This window comes from Barbus barbus (assembly GCF_936440315.1).
Source record: "Barbus barbus genome assembly, chromosome: 44".
Taxonomy (NCBI): Eukaryota; Metazoa; Chordata; class Actinopteri; order Cypriniformes; family Cyprinidae; genus Barbus; species Barbus barbus.
This window is the reverse complement of record NC_136722.1, coordinates 11,719,987-11,736,549: the sequence shown is the minus strand read 5'-3', so window position 1 is coordinate 11,736,549 and position 16,563 is coordinate 11,719,987. Positions and strand designations below refer to the sequence as shown.

General features: G+C 35.4%; 1 protein-coding gene across 4 annotated transcripts in view; it reads right to left on the bottom strand.

The window, feature by feature from the left end:
• Positions 1–16,563, bottom strand: part of LOC306863357 (docking protein 6) — a 102,953-nt gene that overhangs the window by 76,067 nt on the left and 10,323 nt on the right. For all 4 annotated transcript variants that reach the window (XM_079406639.1, XM_079406638.1, XM_079406641.1 and 1 more), the window contains exon 2: positions 1,158–1,265. In XM_079406639.1, the coding sequence (XP_079262765.1) occupies positions 1,158–1,265 (108 nt within the window). The remainder of the gene's footprint in view (positions 1–1,157; positions 1,266–16,563) is intronic.

The window sequence follows — 16,563 nt, the reverse complement described above, 5'->3', positions numbered from 1 at the left end:
TGGAACCTGCTTCAGGAGAATAAAATGATCTAAATATTTCAAATAATTTCCTCAGAAATGACGTCACCCGCCTATGACGTCTCGCCCATCCATTGGACAGATTACACTCTGGTTCAGAGCGCGGTCACGCTGAAGGCGTTTCCCTAGCGCTTTCGACGCAGCGTCTCGTTCCCTTCAGGGAACCAGGGTTACCCAAGATGTTATATATAGTTAAAGCACTAAGACTTTTTAAGGGAATTAAATACTGCTTTATGATGCATTAAAACGATCAAAAAGAAAAAATATGTAACAAAATATTTAAATTTATAAATAAAAACGATGTTCCTTTGAAATGAATGTATATTAATATATATTAATGTATTATGATTTCCACAAAATTATTAAGCAAGAAATGTTTCTTGAGCATCAAATCATCATATTACAATGTTCTGAAGGAAAATCATCTAAAACTGAAGACTGGAGTAATGGCTGCTGAAAATTCCGCTTTTTTTCTTAAAAAAAGGACGCTACAGTTTTAATCTATAATTTATTTCTAAAAATCAATCTATAATAAATCTATAATTTTTGTACTCCATGTGTCAACCACCTGGGGAACTCCCAAACCCCTGCAAGCAATTTCAGCGCGGGTGAGATAGAGCTACTCTATGCTGATAAGACCATCTGATCAAATCCTTTATCGCAGTGACTTTCATTGGAGCGATGCCAATGTCAGATACAAGCCTCTGACCAACAATCCACAGAGAGCACATCATATTAGCATCTGCCACAACACAAATAAACAGACATGCTCACGTTTACACCTTTAACCTGAGCTACTATCAGCTCCAAAAGTATCACACAGCGCTCGCTCCAGAAAACCTACGACCCCTGGTAACTAAATAATTAGACTCAGAGTTTCTTTCACGGCATGAACCCTTGAGCCAGAGCTCACACTGTCAGAGGAACTTCTCATGAGGGGCACTGTGCAAATAAATTACGCATTTAATGAATAGAGCTATCCTTGAGCCTAGAATGAACCGAGGATGCATGTTAAACAGAATGGACCCTATGTGCCTTAATTTTACTAATTTGTAAGAATGATCAAAAGGAAGTTATTAATCAGGATAAATTGAATAAAACATGGAAAAATTTAAATAAAGCATGGAAATCTCAATTACCTTGTGAAAGCTTCTGAAGTAAGCAGCTTTTTCATCTGGATATTTCTCTAACCGCCGTGGTCCTTTACTGGACGCCTTCTTGAATACAAGCCAGCATCTTCTGAAGATCTGTTACAGACAGAAACATAGTTATTACTGAAATTTGCAACATTTCGGACACAAAATAATCATCAAAAACTCTGGATGTAAAAAAAAAGATCTTTATATAATGTAATATATATTTATAAATCTTAAATTAAATAAGGAATGTATATAAACATATAATGAAAAAGTAGAAGTTAACTTTAAAAGAAAAGAAAATGAAGACAATTCCACAAAAATTATACCAGGCATTATTGACAACATCTACCAGCTTGCATACAATATTGAAAACATTTCCATAAAAAGGATTTTTAGACAATAAAACACTCCATATACTTGATATATATACTTTCTTATGTAACAGAATGTTGAGCCATGAAACACACGAAAGAACCTCTAAATCTCAGTGCCACTCTCATTTTAATGTCCATTTGTCTGAGTTTGCCCCCTGCGTACTATTTAAAGAAATAAAGGCCTAAAATTCTGTCAGAAACATTCCTCCCAGCAACGTCTGGGACTTTCACAGATTAAACACTCACATTCCCCTGACAGCCTTTCAAGGTCAACGGAAAAGAGAGAGTGTGAGAGAATGTGCACAATCTCTACTAAAAAAAAAAAAATCCACAAACACACACACACACACACACTTATTTCAATCCATTTCCCCTGACACTTGTGTATATTATCTCACACTGCCCAACAACAGACTCAGTTCTCTCCCCAAAATGCATGGAGAAAAATCATAGCTTTGCCCAATCAATAACCCAGCAGTTCCATAATTAACAAATGAGGTTTGAATGGCCTTTTCTCAGCGGGACCATCCACATCTGTTCAATATCTCTGATTTATTTGCATAATAAAACATCATGTGTTATAGAATGGAGGACGACTCTTCTAATGTAGCTGAACATTTTACGATGGATATTTACTGAGGCTTAAGAGTCCACCTGGATCAGTGCCACCGTTTATTATCTTAATATAGAACTTTAATGGTACCTCGATTCTGGTTTTCAAAAAGACATTCTGAGCACCTACATTCTGTGTTGGGCTGAGGAGCGAAATGCCATCCAAGCACACTTAAAAACATATGACCCAGCATGCTTTTAAGGTTTGGAGGATTAATTTACAGAAGGGATCCTCCATATCCTGCTGCAGGCAGCCAGAGTATTCCTGTCGGGATTCATATTCATGGGCAAGATTAATTTGTTTACTCCACTGATGTAGTGCGTGGAAAAAGAACAATGCTTAATTTGGCACTCAACATAACTGATCTGGGCGAATTCCTGTACGCACGCCTGGTGCTCCTGATACCTGCTATGTGTGTCGAGCCAGAAGGTTACACGCAAAATAGCTCCATTTCATCCACATTGTTGCAAATGGGAAAATCAGGAATAATGAAACACTGCACACATGCCGTCTGTTATCAAATGTGGTTATGAAGATGATTTGAGATTTGCAAGCCTTTGCTGCATGGACTTTTGGGATGCCAGACTGTTGTGATAGACAAGGCTGCTTATTCAAACATGCGCCCTCTGACATGTATAAGGCAATTCAATACTTTTCATTTTTATTTATGTTTTGGTACAGCGTAAGCCATCTATAATCTCATCTTTTTATTGATTTTGGTCGAGGAATTCAATTTTATTTAGGTCAAGCAGAGCCGGCAAGAAGAAACCATTTCAAATAAATCGTTTCGACAGTATGACATACAGCTGCCTCTTGACCTTCTACTAAAGAAGCAAACTTTCTCACACTAACATTTAGTTTTTATGAAAGACTTTTAGCTGAACCCTAGGTAAAAAGGTCTAAGAATAGTAAAGAAATATATCAGTCTTTCTACTTCAAATTCAGAGTGTTACTTGCCATTTATTCGTAATTATTTGTGAAACTGACTAGCAAATTCTAAGTGAAAATTGCTTGGAACTAAATCCTACCCTTTTTTCAGTGTAAATGCACTGGCTGTTAGGTTAACTACCCTAACCATTTTACTTGAACTGATTGCACTTGAACACTTGAACTAAGTGTTTTTGTACCAAAAAAATGGTGTAGGATTTACAAGTCAAGTCACCTTTATTTAAATAGCACTTTTAACTATACAGATTGTGTCAAAGCACTTAACAGTATCAAATTGGGGGATAGAGTGTCAGTAATGTATAAAAATAAGATTAAACACTCAATTTTCAGTTAAGGCATTTCATTATTGAGTTCAGAGATGTCATTGTCTAGATCAGTTTAGTTTAAATAGTATCTGATAAATCAAATTGACGATAATCACTAGAAATTAAGTGCTTTACGTTTTACTCAGAAATTGCAAAATTTCATAAATAATAAAAAGAAACGACAAGTAACAATGAATTAAACATAAGCAGAAAGACTTATATAATATTTTCTTGTAAAAAAAAAAACATTTACAATTTAATTTCTGTTTTTTACAGTGTAGCTTTTTTTGTTTCTATTTATATTTATAAAACCTCTCAGACCAACGTCATAATTGCATTACTTGAAACTTAACTATGAACTTTGTTATGTCTCCTGAGTAATAAAACGTTCCTCTGTATCAAGGTTTTGACCATGTAGCCAATGCTACAATATATTTTATTGTGTACTTCCCTATCTTTCGGTTTCACAACAATATGAAAAAAAGTCAAACAAACTATTCAGAACAGGAACTTCTAAGGCATTGAATAGAAGATTTCCCACGCTTGGCTCACAAAGCCTGAACACAGCCAGAGTGTTTGCAAACTGAACTAGTCCTAGATCTCATTCTCTCATTCTCAAAGGCATTTTAGATCAAAAAATCAGATGTAGGTAGTTTGTTTTGTCACATTGCAAGTATTTCTGAAATCATGCCAGTGAAGCTGGTGCCAATTTTTCTTTAAGTTCATCCGAACACCATTCAGTAGAATTGACTGGCATTTTTTCCTAAAATGCTGCTGATTTTCTATTTACAATCTAAATAGGCACCCACTGATTATTTTTTAAAGGTTGACACGGGTAAGTAAATGCAACTTGAGTGTGTAATAGCTTTATATAAATGCTAATTCTGACCATGGCATTTAGTTCTTTTCATGGTATTATCCCCAAATAAACACACTACTCTTACCCAATTTTCACTTTATGCAACCATGGCCAAAGTCATCAAGCCTAACTATGACTGACATAAATGAATTTGCAATCAGCCTCCCTCTTTCTCCATCACTTAGTGCAGCTCAATCGACAGCAGGAGCTACAGGCGGACAGTATCTCTGTGAGCTCTCTGATTGCATACTGAAAATTCAAAGGCTGATTAATGAACAAACCTTCCGTCTCTGGAGTGGATTGTTTAATTATGAATCAGGACACAATGTACTCTACAAACAGTCAAAATTATACGTACACACACAAGGACTCTTCAGTGGAAACAAAGCCAGGTAAATTTAGCCACTTCATTAAGAACCAGACGTAAATAGTGTTTACAAAAATTCTGCAGTTTGATCAGGATTGATTCGTGCCATATATAACGTCTAATAGAGCACTTTAATCCCAGTAGATAATTTTAGAGGATTCTCTGAGGAAAAACACTGCTAAAATTGCTAGCAGGCTGAAACAAGCCAAAAGCGTTGTTATGACTGAATTGCCTACATCCCATGGCATCCGCTAGAACACAACTCTCTCAAGTACATGCATACGACAGTTAGTGGAAGCTAGAGATTAGGGTTTATAAAGTTTTAAATATGGATATTGTTTTTACACAAACACATCGATTTACTTCAGAAGGCCTTAAATAACCCCAGGAGCCACATGGAGAACTTATGATGAATGGACGTTATCGGAATCGGCCGATAAAGGCTTAAAATCTAAACATCGGCAGGTTTGAAAAAATTATGTCGATATGCCTTGAAGATATAACTTGAAAACTAATAATTTTAACATTTTCGGCATATCGGCAAAAATCAATTTTGAATGCAACTTTTTCAAAGTGTAGCTGTTCTGTGCACAAAAGGGTTTAAGAAGCACAGCTATTATGCATGTGTCAAGTGTAAATGTAACCATCAAAATATAAAAAGGGATATGAATCAAGAGAAATCAATTATGAGGCCCGAAACCACTGAATGTTACCATGACCCTGTAAGCATGTAGGAATGTCTGTGTTTATGATATTGGCTTATCAAAAGACAATGCAGCTCAGTCAGAGAGATGGCTGACCTTTTCATGTGCCAGTAAGATGATGTGAGCCACCTTGGAGGCTCCACTGTCTGACGTTTCACCTCTCTAATAAAATCTGTGTCTGCTGTGATGCACAAACCACCAGCTGCTAGCGGAGAAGGTTATCTGATTACTTATAAGTCACTGCAATCATACTCACTCTACACCGAGAGAGGGCAGAGACGGAGAGAATCAACACTATACCGTAACTTGCATTTTTAGATCATAGATGGTTCTGAACTGTAAGCTCAAACAGAACTGAACAAACAGAATACACAGACTAAATACACTGCACATTACTGCATGACTTGAAAACTAATTATAATAATCAGTTTCCAATGCAAATATTTGTAGAAAACTCCTTTCAGAGAAGTCTAGATGAAGAAAAACAAAATTCAGCGACAGTAGGTCTACAAAAAGTGAAATGGGGCTCTAAGATAACTTATATGCTCAATTAGTCTGAATTTATTTCATAAAAAAAAACTGAAAAAAAACCTAATATTGTGAAATTTTATTACGATTTAAAACGACCATTTTCTATTTGAATACATTTTAAAATGTGATTTATTTGTGTGATGCGAAGCTGAATTTTAATAAAAAGCCATTACTCCAGTCTTCAGAATCATTCTAATATGCTGATTTGCTGCTCAAGAAACATTTCTAATTATTAATTAGTAATTGTAATTGTGCTGCTTTATATTTTTATGGAAACGGTAATTTTTCAAAAGAAAAGCATTTATTTGGAATAGAAATATTTTGTAAAATTATGAATGTCTCACTGTTGATCAATTTAATGTCCTTGCTGAATAAAAGTATTATTTTCTTTAAAGCAAGCAACTGACCCCAATTTTTACCAGCAGTGTATTATTTTATTCATTTTAATGAGTTTCATGAAGCATAAATTACCTTCTGTAACACCAACTTATAGACAATAAACACTGCCACTTTATTAATAACTACAAAGCTCACAATCCCATCTGCATAAACCACATACGTTAGGTTGATATGCTAAGAATTGTAACTCAAACATCGTATAGAAAATGAATTTGGTGCAAATTCAAGTCACCTAAAATATAGGTCATCTGCAAAGGCACAAGAATCAGGAACACACATTAAAGCTATAAGAGAATCACTAAAAACATACACACACACACACACACACACACACACACACAAAGCAATTTCTGCTGATTTTGAGAAACCATGAAGAATGAATCTGCAAGACTGATGAGCAAGTGATGTTGTTTGGGAATATCCTGACACTGTGAGTACCAGTTTCCAAACAAGAAAATGGGCTCCTCTCGACATGATTGCCAAGCTGTTTTGGGACAGAGCTGTAGAGGATGCTATGATTTGATTTATTATCTGGACGGACGGTTGCTAAGGCCATCATTACTGCAATCACATCCAAACTTCTGTTTGCATTCTGATAAAGCTTTTGTCTGAGTTTTACAACATATGAGATATCAGGGCTTTACATTAACGCTTTTCTGGGACAAGTCTTATTATGACTATATATATATATATATATATATATGTCATAATAAGGGCAAAATGTTTCCAGTGTGTCATGACATGAGATACACTGTATGTGGATCTGATCCCATTCGATATGAGTTTGCGGATCACTTCACTTTATTAGAGAATCTTTCAAAATGTTTTATATTCCAGTGTCATTTTAGAATTGTTAATATACTATTATAGTATTTATTAATTTTTGTATTAGCTTTTATATTTTCAGTTTTAATTTTAAGTTTAGTAATTTTGTGCTTTTTTGTTTTTTTATAGTTCTATTTAGTGCTATTTTTTTTTCATACGGAATGATATGAGGGTGAGTATGACAGAATTTAGATTTGTGGGTGAACTATCCCATTAAAGCTGGTAAACCCTCAGTTTTACTTTGCCTGTAAAACAAGTATGAGGAAAAGTATGATGTCGGTGCCTGGTTTAGATTCCACTCCCACTGCAGGCTGATGTGTCTCAGGTGTAGGCATCATTTAATTTATTTATTTGCTTCGTGACAACAACTGCTTCAAGGAAAGTGAAACTTCTACCCAGTTAATCACAGATTACACTATGTGGGGCATTCTGAAAGTGAAACACACCGTTGCCCCGGCAGCAAGTAATCACAGTGTAGCGCCAGCTCATTTCCCATGCACGGACGCTCTTTAATAAAATATCCATGGGCTCCCACCCAAGTCCAGAAATGTAATATGGAGTTAATGACATACGCCAAAGTGACACACACCAGTAGCGTGCGATCAAGTTGTGAAATGAGGAGGCAAAGTCCCCTCTATGGCCTTTTTTTTTTTAGTCCAATGTAAATTCCAGCTTAAAGACATTTACCTTACACTATTAACAAGCAAATATAATATATTAAAAGTCCAACCAAAGTTTTTGAAGAAGAAGAAGAAGAAGAAGAAGAAGAAGAAGAAGAAGAAGAAGAAGAAGAAGAAGAAGAAGAAGAAGAAGAAGAAGAAGAAGAAGAAGAAGAAGATTATTATTATTATTATTATTACTACTTTCTATTACCTTTTCTGAATTTAGTTTTTGAACAGCATTGCCTTCCCTACCTCCTATAGGAGAAAACACTGCTGACACACACACACAGATCCACACACTTTCACGTATCAAAGAGATGCACATACACACAACCCAACAAGGTCAAGCTGTGTCAGCATAGGGCTAATCCGAAGCCTAGCCTTTCAAAGATCTGCATGGATGATAACACTGCCAGCAAGAACCAGTGTCCAGCATAGCGCAGGAGGGGTAGAGAGAGACATTCTTGGCTTATAGCATTAGCATAACATTCTATTTACTTATTCCTCTTGCACAAATTCGGTCCAGCAGAGCACCCATGCCGTTTTCCCTGTTACTGCGGCCAACAGATCTGAGAGCTGCGGGAGGAAATGGAATTCAGGTGACATTCAGCAGGTGCTGATGACTCACAAACATTTGGGTTATCAGAGCCGCCACATCCCCGTTCGGTATCAGGAAAAGAAAGTTAGGTAATACAGTTCATATATTCTCTCTATAGGGCTAATTATACTGTAGAATGACGCTGTTGTTATTAACGTCAAGGTATCTTCTTTAACGTCAGTTGCTTAATTTAACGTCTGAATAATTAACACTTCTCATTTCATGCGTTCTAACACTTAAGGCAACGTTTCATTCAGGTGCAAGGAGAAAGAGAAGGGGAGAGAGAAAACTCCACATGGAGCATGTAGGTCACTCTAACCTTTCGAGAAGAACATTAGTTAAAATGTCAGATTTGAAGCAGGTCTAACCGCCTGCCTGAGCTCTGCACATACTACTAGTACATTACCAAAATAGCTGCAAAATAATGTTGAAACAATATGTAGGTCAAGTTTCCTCATCTTAAAGTGAAGCAGTGGCAGCGGGGATTATTCGGTTACTAAAAACCTCCATATGCAAACGTAAAATCTACAGTAATTAAATATTAAGATTAGAAGTTTTTCAGCTCATTTTTCAAGTTTAAGTACCAGACCTTTTGGTTTTATTCACAAAATACTAATAATGTTTAATTACAGCAAACAATTTTTAGTCCCTTGCTCTCTAGGGCTGCATTTATTTTGTCAAAGAATACTGTGAAATATGTTTACAATTTAAATGAACTGTTGTGCTCTGCTTAATATTTTTTGTGGAAATCATTGATACATTTTTCGGGATTTTTTTAATGAATAGAAAGTTCTAAAGAACAGCATTGATTTTAAATAGAAATCTTTTGTAACATTATAAATTTCTTTTTTGATCAGTTTAATGCATCTTTGCTGAATGAAAGTGGATAAAAAAAGAAAGAAAATCTTACTGACCTCAAACTTTTGAATTGTAGTGTACATCCAACAGTAAATAACAGCAAAAGTCCCACAATGATTCTTTAAATGTACATGTTGTGTTATTAATGTCTTTCAAAAGCCATTTGAGCTACTTTCTTCCAAAAAGAAGAAAGTTTGAATATCATATGTTTTCTATGCAGTTACATTGGGAACTGTAGCTTTCAGGTTCAAAACAAAACGATGCAAACTTCATATTTTGTCCTTTTTATGGCCCATAGCAATACAAGGACAGACAGACCAAATTCAAGTTATTATTCACTTATAATCTTCCACTTCATTCAGTCTGGATTTTGTAAAAGAATCATTCAGAAAGATTCAGATCATTCTTTGGGAACTGTGAAGATCTGAGTGATTTGTTCATGAAATGGCCAGTGCTGTTTCTCTCATTAATGTGTCAAGCAGAGTTAGAGTGGATTAAAAGATAAATACTTTTTTTCTTGTCAGTCCAAAGATTCAATGCCACAAACCTCTTAAACGTTCCAGTCACTAGATCTTTCTCAGAAGCATAGAAATCTGGGAACTTGTGAACACCACTCTGCTTTCATTTCCTTTGTGCTTCTGAAACTGAATAGAAGTCAGCCAATCAGACTGCAACTGCCGACTACAGGCAGTTCTAGTTATTTTTGTGCACAAGATGCATCAGACGGTCTGTGAACAGTCTGTGGGTGTGCCGTCTGAGACTATAAGCCGAATAACAACCATACTCTCATCCCATCTCTCTAATGGGCGATTTCATTTTTTTTAATCATGTACGGTTGCTTGCCTATGGAATTTTTTTCTTTTATCCACTGCTTCCATTATGGGGCTCTCATACAGTAGAAAAGCTATGCAATCCACAAAACTGCCTAGGGACAAATACAGCCCAGGAAACACTATGTTTTGCACAGAACTGTCAATCTGGATGCTCTTTATGCCGCAATAAAATATAAACAAGTGAATAATCAAGCAAACAAACATGCCACCTCGATTCAAGAGTTTTTTTAGAGATGCACATTCCACGCATGAATAACCGGAGGATGGGACACACACAGGATTTCGCCAGTTCCAGTGAACACTGTTGGTTGAATTGTCAATTATCAAGTGGAAGCTACAGCAAACCACCCAGAAACCATCTAGAAAAGGTCATCTGTCAAAGCCCTCCAACCGAACCAGAAGGAGGTTTGTGAGAGATGCCACAGAGAGGCCAACAATCACTTTGAAGGAGCTAAAGAGTTCAGTAGCTTAGGAGGAAGTGAAGGTGCAGCCGTCAACCATATCAAGCACTCTGCATAGCACTGGGAGGGCGGAAACAAATGGAGCCATTTCTCCAAAAGAAATTAAATGCATGGAAGCATGTCTAAACTTTGACAGAATGCATAATAATGAACCACATGCAATGTCTGCAAAGATTTAGTTAGAAAAATATTAATGTTGGATTTGGATCACAATGGTCAAACATTGGTTCTCTTACATTTATATATTTTTGTTTTGATATTTTATGTGGCTGAAAATTAATTTGTATGTTAACAGTGTGATGTCAATTCATTTGTATGAAAAAATACATTATATATAAAATGCAAATGTTTTGCGAGACATTAAAGCGAACATTAAAGCTCTACAAATGATACAAAAAATATTGTCAAACGTTTCTACTTAACTACATTTTCATTCATTCAAACAATAACAATGTAAGTTTAGTTACTTGAAAAACAGCAATTTTTACCCTCTTGTTAAAAAATAGAATGTAGCGATTTAGGTTACATCCACACAAAGCCAGAGCTTTCCCTATCCAATCTTTTTGTTCCCGTCGTCTCAAGAAATATCTGCGTACATACGAAACTGACACAAAACGATGTCGTTTACATGCCAGAACAGTATGTGGTGCTGTAACTGTAAACTGCCACAGAGACACACTAAAAACGGAGAAGAAGATTTGGACTATGCGCATAAACTTTGTGCGCGGTATTCAAACGAGCATGGAACAATACATTTATTAATCTGTGTTAATGTTAGTTAATAAAAAGACAATCGTTCAGTGTTTGTTCATGTTGTTGTTGCTGTTGCGTGATGTAGCGGTGTCTGGCTAGGGTCGAGGCATGGGGTGATGACATCATCGTCTCACAAAATATACGGATTGGCTGTACACACGAAAACGCAAAGGTGTCATTTTCAGATTTATCTACTCTAGGGCCCTGTTTAAGAAAAAAAATTGCGGTTTCACTCCCCTAAAACGCCAGATCCGTCTGGACGAAATGCCTATATGATACAAAAATTTTGTGTATACAGCTATACGCACCTCCGTGTGGACGGGGCCTTAGTATTGAAGCTTTTTTATTAATAAACAAGTTCTGCTACTGAAACCTTTGGGACTGTATCATTTTTTACCAGGTCTGGAAATTCTCAATTGATATTGCCAGGTTTTCCCCCCAGTCCTTAAAGGGATAGTTCACCCAAAAATGGAAATTACCCCATGTTTTATTTACTCTCAAACCATCGAAGGTGTATATGACTTTCTTCTTTCAGATGAATAACATCGGAGTTATATTTAAAAATGTCCTGGCTTTTCAAAGCTTTATAATGGCAGTGAATGGGTGTCGAGATTTTAAAGCCCAAAAAAGTGCATCTATCCATCATATACAGTACTCCACACAGCTCTAGAATGCCACTCTTTCATGAATGTGCGTACGACAGTTAACGGAAGCTAGAGGTTACGGTTTATAAAGTTTTAAATATTAATATTTTTCTTACACAAACGCATCACTTCACTTCATAAGGCCTTTATAAACCCCACTTTTTATGATGGATGGATGCACTTTTTTGGGGTTCAAAATCTCAAACCCCATTCACTGCCATTATAAAGCTTGGAAGAGCTACGACTGTATTGGGTGAATTATCCCTTTAAGACCAATTATTCAGTCAACTAGTCATTCAGACAAACCACTAGTCAGTTATATTGTTTTCCACATCCCGAACTGGAACAGAATTGATTTTGTCAAGAATATTTTCTTACATAAAAATTCTATACACAAGTCATATTTAGCCAGTGTTTTGATTGTAATTCAATAGAATGAGGGTTTGTAATACAGCAAAATAAGACAATTGGTTTACGGTCCTTGTATTTTCAAAGGCTCTGTAAGTTATTCAGAAGCAAAGCTCTATCTTATTTAGACACATGGTTGAGAAACTCAAGGATGCTTTGATTTTCTGTCACTTTAACTTGTTTACCTTCACGCCACCGTGACAACCATCTCCCACATGACAACACGATCAGTGGAGAATAATGAAGTGGAGTTTGGGGACACTGTTGGTTTGCTATTTTTGGACTAATCGCCAAGGCTAAGCACGTGCACCCAAGCACCTGCATTGGTAAACAACAGGGATTAATGCAGGGATATTGTTTGAAGACGAGATCAAGAAATCACTGAGGTCATTTCAGAAACTCAGGTGCATATATATTAATTCATCTAAGAGTATGAAACCTATGTGACACAGATTAACGGAGACCTGAAGCACTTAAATGCACCACTGCACACAGAAAATAGCTATTCTGTGTCATTACATGCTTATTTTTATACTCGCTTTTCTCTGAAAGAATTAAGTTGATCTATGATTCAGGATAACCCATGCATAACAGCGCGGATTCAAAAGGAAATCAAAGCAAAGACTCTACAGAAACAGTGGATGACTAAAAGAGATCATTCACTGCAATCATTCAATTGTCATGAATAGAGGACTGCGGTCAGAAATTTGAAGTAAAAAGGTCACGCAGACCTGAAAGGAAGCTTTTATCAAGAAGAACAGCAGTAGCCTACAAATTCACAATCTTATATGAATCTCCATTACTGGGAATATGTTTCATCATATTCATGACATATAATTTTGATCCAGGCAATGTTCCCATAAATTACATGTTGTCTTTACTGTCCAGGCCATTTGTCTTCCCTGCATCTCCTACCATTGCCAATAAATTTCTCTGGAAAAATGTTTTTGCCAAAATGAAAATTGTGCCTAATAAAAGGCAGAATCCATTCTACTGTGCAATAAAATGCTTTATATTCATCAAAAACTGGATCATTTTTGGCTCGGCAGCCATCTCTTTGCTCATTATAGTCTATTGCACTCATATGCGGGCGACCGCTATTTCTCAACATAATGCCTACGGTCGCTCATATATGTGCAAGGGACTGTTCATCATTCTGGCAGATATGACAAAGCAGAATGGGCAACCATTAAGTAAACACTGAATTTGATGGTACGGAGCGGGCAGCAAATCTCCAAAATAAGCCTTTGTGGGATCTGAAAAAAATAATCACAAACCCCATTTCTGCTTGTAAATAACACATTTTACATGGTCGGACAACACTTCACAGATGATTTGGACTTCTGCTAAGCCTTAGAGAAAATTCAAACCGAAGACCGACAGCATTATGGATTCGTGGATAGCTGTTTGCATAACTTACTGCAGGGATCAGGTGCTTAGTGAGTGGCTCTCCAATTAAAACAGAGCATGAAAACTCCCACGTACACACTCAGTCAGCTAAACTACACTTCGCTGAACTGAGTTTTGCACTTGGAGCAAGATACAAACAGTATCAGCCTTCTGCAGTTAATGATGAAGGGTTTTTTTTATTTTGTTGGGTACAAAATCGAATAAAGATGATATGACAATGTTGACAATTAAACTACAAATTAAAACATATGGTTAACAAAAATATTAAGGATTCAAGGATTCAAGGAACTTTTATTGTCATACCAACTCACATTTCCATGTTATGGTACGAAATTAGAACTCAGGACAAATTACAAAAAAGAACACTGCATGATATTAATGCACTTTTTAGAAAAAAAGGAAAAAAATGTAGAAAGAGCTAGTTTGTCAAAATAAAAATATGAAATAAAATTAGAAAATGTCAAAAATAACCCACAACAATTAAAAAAAATTATACTGTGTATATATATATATATATATATATATATATATTCCCATTTGTTTTAACTGATAGATTTGATTGATAGACAATTGAGATTTTAAAGATATTTTGACCACTGAACTGAATTGTCACCTTAATAAATTTTGCATAAAAACAATTTTCACTTAGAAATTGCCAGTAAATTTCACAGATAATTACAGTATATAAAACAAAATGGTAGTAGTAAATGTAGTGAAACTGAAATAGTATTTTCTTGTAAAACATACACAAATTATCTTTGTTGTATTAACATTTACAAAAAAAAAAATTTACAGTGTACATTTTACACCGTTTAATTGAATTGGTGAGTGAACAATTCAATGACTCACTCACTTGTTCCATTCCTGAATGAATCGGTATTTTTGAATAAATTGGCTGATTGAATGATTCAGTGACTCTCATAACGACAGTCACTTGCTGCCAACTGCAGGCATAACAATGTAACCTGTAGAAAAAGTCTCAGAAAGAACTGAAAATTAAACAAAGCTTTGCAAATCATGCAGGCGTTCCTCTCAACGGTATCGTAAAATTGCTTTTTAACACGGTGTACATTGTGGTCTGCAATTATTTCTCTTTTTTTCTTTCTTTCTTTCGTTCATTTTGAACCAGATACTCATGCAGTCATGTGGTTCTCAGGTGAGGAAAGCTTTGGACGTCATAAATCACATTAGTTTTTTTGACAAAAACAAATCAATCTCCCATACAATGTTGCCATTTTTGACATAAGGTTTGGAGATTTAGCATCAAACTTAAATTAAAGAATGAAAAATCATAATTCTTATAAAAAAAATAATGAATATGACATGACAATATAAAATCATTTTAGTCACGACTAAATAAACTGCAAGAAAAAAACACAACAACACTGCCCTTCTGCATTTTATCTTGTAAAACAGAGACATATTTAAATAAACTTTGAAACAGTCCAGAGGCACATAGTGTCCTTATAATGGGGGTCATAACTGTGCATAACTGTACATGGTCTATGAAATTATTCGAAAAAGAATAAAGTCTAGCTTTACTATGGATAGTGGTTTATCTGTTGGTACAAAGTAGCATGAAAAACACATTTTCGCTTCTGGCAGAGAAAAGCAGATAGTATGTCCACATAGCAAATTCTCAGAGGCCTGAAGCATCAAGAACTTTCTCAGCTTGAGAGAGAGGGAGAAAAAAAAAGGAAACTGAGATGTTCTGTGGGAAAGAAAAAGTGATAGAAGAGTGAAATAAAATTGCTGTGGAAAACAAAACCCCAAAAGTGTGTTCAATGGGCCATGCTAGGCTGACTGGGGCTGAGCTGACCAGACTGGGTACTGTTGCTTTAGCCCAAAGCACATGCTGTACTGTGCTCAGAGACACTAGACAGCAAAATGACTAGATATGAGCAAGACCCAGGAGACACAGACATGATTAATGTGTGCCAAATGATTAGAAGAAACAGCGGCTGAGTAAATGGACCTACAATACATTCATTCAGAGGTGAAAATTTTCCATACAAATTGAAAGAGTCTCTGAAGACTGGAACCAGACAACTTTGTTTCACAGGGTATCTCATTAAGTAAGACTTGGCTATTTCATCACCTCTTCTCTGAAATGTTTTCTGAGAATATATGATATAGCACTCAGATTAGGACAAACATGATAGGACTGGTAAATTGTGATAGTGAAAGCTAGTTGAGTAGGGAACAATAATAAAAATAGAAAGACACAAAGTTATCTTAACTTATCTTAGCTTTTTAGCTTAAAGTGTTCAAGTGTATTCTAAATTCAAAAGAGAAGGTCAACCCTAATCCTAACCCTAACCCACACACACACATTTAAAGACTTCAAATAAGATACAATAAAAAATATTATTAGTATTAGTATTAAGCAATATAAAGTCTGAGAAAACGTGTGATTCCAAAATCTACTTTAAACCGGGAAATTAACAATATTTTATGGTTTTGAATTTTTTCAACATTTTAAACAATTTAATTTGTTCAAAATAAGAAGATTCTTATTTAAGATGCTGCATTAATCAAATAAGTAAGCAAAACAGCAGTTTTACATTTTTATAATTAAAAACCTTTTAAACCGAGAACTTTCCCTACACTGAAAAAGAATAGTTTAAGATTTACTCTGAAGCAATTTTCATTCAATTTAATTTAAAATTTAAGAAATTTAATTTAAACCTTCAAAAACTAAAGTAAATTACCAAATGTAATTTAAGGGGCAAGAAAACAGATTTATAAATTCTAATATTACATAAATTTCAGGTGTAGGCAAAGCATATATTTTAAAATATATTTTGGAAAATATACTGAGATATACAAAATTACTATCTATCCATCCATCCAT